This window comes from Eleutherodactylus coqui, chromosome 2 (assembly GCF_035609145.1).
Source record: "Eleutherodactylus coqui strain aEleCoq1 chromosome 2, aEleCoq1.hap1, whole genome shotgun sequence".
Classification (NCBI taxonomy): Eukaryota; Metazoa; Chordata; class Amphibia; order Anura; family Eleutherodactylidae; genus Eleutherodactylus; species Eleutherodactylus coqui.
In genome coordinates, this window is record NC_089838.1 from 23,814,151 (window position 1) to 23,818,491 (window position 4,341).

The window sequence follows — 4,341 nt, forward strand, 5'->3', positions numbered from 1 at the left end:
GGGGTTGTCCGAGTTATGAAAGCCATCTCACTGGAAGGTAGCTGATACTCACCTCTCTCCGCTCCGATGATCACTCAGCGCTGTCATTGGCTGCAACGGGAAGTCACAGACTGACTGCAGCCTGTAAACAAACAGCAGGCAGATACCAGAGGCGGTTGTGAGAGCCGAGTGCAGAGAGGTGAGTATTAACGGCTTTCTTATTTCACATCACAGGGGACCCAGTGAGATGGCCTTTCATAATTAGGACAACCCCTTTAAGAATAGCCCATAATTATTAAAGCCCCCCCCCCCAAAAAAAATCTAATACCTTGATAAATGTGACCTAAGCTATACAATTAATATGTAAAAAAAAATGCTACATTTCCGTCAGATTATTTCCACAGTAATCATATATGAATAAGACTCAGTCTTAGAGGAAAGTAAAATTCCACTAACCTTAATTGTTTTACAGCCCTTCCAACCTCGTTCTGACATAGAGGTCAATAACACTGATTAAACAATTCTCTGATGTCAGAAAATCATTCTGGAGGCAGGACCACAGAGTAGTAGGATATAAAGAGGACTCTCAAGCTCTTCATTGTTGACTCTATTCTACAGTCTATACCTGTATCACAATGGCTTTCACTGGAAAGTATGAGGTGGAGACCCAAGAGAACTACGACGTCTTCATGAAACTTATTGGTGAGTTCTTACAGTAACTTTCGATCATTTTAGACATGTATTGCTTGGGGTATTGGTCTGTGTACTGGAAAGTTCCTGTAGTCATGAGCATCCAAATTCCAAAATATATTTATAACCTTTACATCATGTAGTGAAAAGTCTTTAAGACAACCACCCAAAATTGTATCGAGCTCATCACAGAGCACACCTATGTCTCTCTAACAATATGCCAGTAAGTATGAGAAATCCAATAGGCTGTTTTTATAGTGACAATGACTCCCTTACCTACTAGGACCACATCCATCATCGCAGGTTGTGCATATGATATGTCCACCCCTAATAGTCTTCTATCAGGGTGGTCTCCACCAGGAAGAGGCCAATATATTTAAAGGGTTCCGAGACTGAGACTATCGATGACTTATCATCAAGATAGATCATCAATAGTGGACTGATGGAGTCCATTGCTCGGGACCTCTGGCAATCAGTCAATTGTCAGTGTGGACAGGGAAGCTGACAGCTCTTTACACATTGCAGCGTCCCAAATTGGTAAAGTAGCCACAGCTCCTATTGAATTAATGGGAGCTGTACCTAGATTACCAACCTAGGTCTCAACAATGTGTACCGAGCTGGCAGGTTTGACTCAAAATGTGGCATCAAAAATTGCTTAAGACTCAGCGCTATGTGAGCAGGTGCATTGTTAAGATGGAAGAACCAGTCACCTGTTTGCCCACAACGGCGGGTCACATACAAAAATGTTCGAGTTTCCCATTAAAGTCAATGGGGTTCGTTACTGGAATAGAGCTCTCGAATTTTACGAAAAGCTCGACTCGAATAATGAGGACCCGAGCATTTTGGTGCTCGCTCATGTCTATTGGTAAGTCCTCCTTAATGTAAGGCTTCCAATCTGGCTAATAGATGAGAATCCTGAACAGAAGATTCCCTTCAAACTTCAGTAACTTAACTAATCCAAGAGGCCAACTCAAAGACCTACAGTATATTCACCAGTGATTTTAGAAGCTAGTGCTCTTTAATTCATTACCCATCATGATATCATTTACTGTACATATATTGGCTTTGAAATTGTTTTGTGCTAGGCATTCCTGACGAGAAAATTGAAAAAGGAAGAAATTTCAATTACACCACAGAAGTAGTCCAGAATGGAAATGATTTTGTGTGGTCACAGATCTATCCAGGATTCACACTCACCAATAAATTCACTGTCGGTCAAGAAGCAGATCTAGAAACAATGGGTGGCAAGAAGTTTAAGGTAAGTCAATGCTGGTTGGGTTTGAACTCATGAGTGAACATCAAATTCTTGATGAACCAATAGAGAATTTTTCCTGACCCTGGAACCCAATCAAGGGTTCCACAGAAAAGTACAGCAAGATCTGATACCTTTATATGGCAGTTAGGCTTCACAAAGATGCACAGATAAAGTGATCAACAGCCAGAATGCATTTTAAAGGGCTTGTCCTAACTGGACAACCTTGCCTTAGAATAACACCCTTCGGAAAAGAATAAGTGACCATGTATGGTTGTGTCGAGCACTCCAGTGAGAGAGGTTCTTTTCCCAGCTACTCTTTAGTCTGCATCATAGTGTTGGGTTTTTCTAGAACACACATGTCAAATTTAGGACCTGTGGAACGAATCTAGCCTGCAATCTCATTGAGGCATTCAACTCATCAAGCCTGCAGCTGCTTCCAGTAGATGGCCCAATCTTCTAATGCATATAATGGCCTCCCGATTCTCCCTTGATGGCTGAAGTCAGGGGAAATAAGGATCGGGCTGTTGGATTTCAAGTGCCCGATTCTTTCATTCTCAAGAGATAAGCTACTGCCAGCAGTGTCCTTCAGGGTTTTGTTCCCCTCTCTGCTTTCAGAGCACATGCACGCTCAACTGAGGTGACCTTGCCTATGTATGAATCTGAGATATAGCTGTCGGGTAAACGAACACTTGGCCGGCAGCTAAGGAGTAGGGCCAGTCTAAAATGCACACATAATTCTAAGGTAATTCCCTCATCGAAACTGTGAAACTAAAGAAAAATGTTAAATGCAGGCAACCGTCCGATTAGAAGGTGGAAAACTGGTTGTGGACTTCCCCAAGTACAGCCACTCCTCGGAGATTGCTGGAGGGAAACTAGTGGAGGTAAGACTGTCAGTAATGTTCTTCATTGTATTTCTTACCTATCCACAGACATGGTGATACCTTATGATCATCTTATGCAGAGGCGTAAATTGAAGATTCGGGGCCCCAATGCAAAACCTGTAACAGGGCCCCCAACTATAATGCTTTATTGATACTACTGGGCTTCCTACATGGAGAAGAGAGGCCTTATGGGCCCCCTAAGGCTCCTGGGCCCGGGTGCAACCGCATCCCCTGTATCCCCTATAGTTAAGCCCCTGATCTTATGATAATTAATGACTACTGGACAGCTGATATCAAAGACAATAAATTATATCTGATCGGGTACACCCTAAATATCATTTCATGCCACTATTAAAGAGAACATTCTCCTTTATGGAGCTTTACGGGATTACACTATACACAGCCACCGTAAACCATGCATGTGGCTCTATTAGGGGAGATTACCACTCAGGGTACCCAAAGAAAATCGCATTGAAAGACATTTATTATAAGACCATCGTCAAATTATGGTATTACTATTTAGAGAAAAGGTTTGAGGAAATGGGCAAAGCTATAAGGGGTGCAGAGGTAGCAATTGCTGGAGTGGGTCCAATGGCCCCAATGCCACATAAGAAGACACCAGTATTATAAATGGCACATGGTAGGTGGGCACCCTGTTAAAGACTGCGCATTGGGCTACAGAGCCTTAAAGTGACGCTCCGGTCCTGGACAAAGGTGGCCGCACAGTTTCTCCGACTACCTACTGTACCATGTGCATAAGCAAGCATCGGTAGTCTGAGACTCTACTGCTCTGACTGGTCAGTCCTGCTTACATGGGCATCACTGGCCAATCAAAGCAGGTGTAGTGTCTTAGACTAATGATGCATACTAATACAAAGTGTGCATCAGGTAGTCAACGAAGCAGTGCGGCCATCTTTGTTTGACCAGAACCAGATTTTCAAGATCTCCACTGACAGGGATTGGAAAAATGTTTTCTTTACAATCAGCAGTTGAAAACCTATCCTGATCACTGGCAAAGGTGCATGACTTGTAACCACATAACAAGATTGTCCACATTCCCATTCACTTACAGCAAGCATAGATCTTGACTGAAAATTGCAAAGTATATTAGAAAGTCAAAGCTTTTCAATCTGCTTTTTCTTTTTCTTCCTGTAGACATCAATTTCTGGAGGAGTCACATTTAAGAGAATTAGCAAGAAAGTGACATAAAGTAGTTAAAAACATCATATCTGCCGAGTCCGTTATTAGAAGCAAATAAAGACTTTTATTAATGAATGACTTGGGTTTTATTTCCAGCACAAGGTGATGTAACTTGTAGAGATGAGCGAGTATACTCGCTAAGGCACATTACTCGAGCGAGTAGTCCCTTAGCCGAGTATCTCCCCGCTCGTTTCTAAAGATTCGGGGGCCGGCGGTGGGGCGGGGGAGAGCGGGGAGGAACGGAGGGGAGATCTTTCTCTCCCTCTCCCCCCCCCCCCCCCCCCGTTCCCCGCCGCAACTCATCTGTCACCCAGAATTTTTTAAAAAGTTGCAAAA

The 4,341-nt window shown here is 43.1% G+C and overlaps 1 protein-coding gene across 1 annotated transcript; it reads left to right on the top strand.

Annotated features, from left to right (window-relative positions):
• Positions 1-614: 614 nt before the first annotated feature.
• LOC136609914 (gastrotropin-like) lies at positions 615-4,014 on the top strand. Its single transcript, XM_066589200.1, has 4 exons — positions 615-681; positions 1,755-1,927; positions 2,716-2,805; positions 3,961-4,014. Exons 1-4 carry the CDS (start codon positions 615-617, stop codon positions 4,012-4,014), a joined length of 384 nt encoding a protein of 127 aa, XP_066445297.1.
• The last annotated feature ends 327 nt before the right edge of the window (positions 4,015-4,341 follow it).

Excerpts from the sequence above, each read along its gene's own strand:
- LOC136609914 (XM_066589200.1), top strand. The coding sequence starts at position 615 with ATGGCTTTCACTGGAAAGTATGAGGTGGAGACCCAAGAGAACTACGAC. Across the intron at positions 1,928-2,715 it reads TGGGTGGCAAGAAGTTTAAG|GCAACCGTCCGATTAGAAGG; the intron begins GTAAGTCAATGC and ends TGTTAAATGCAG. Across the intron at positions 2,806-3,960 it reads CTGGAGGGAAACTAGTGGAG|ACATCAATTTCTGGAGGAGT; the intron begins GTAAGACTGTCA and ends TTCTTCCTGTAG.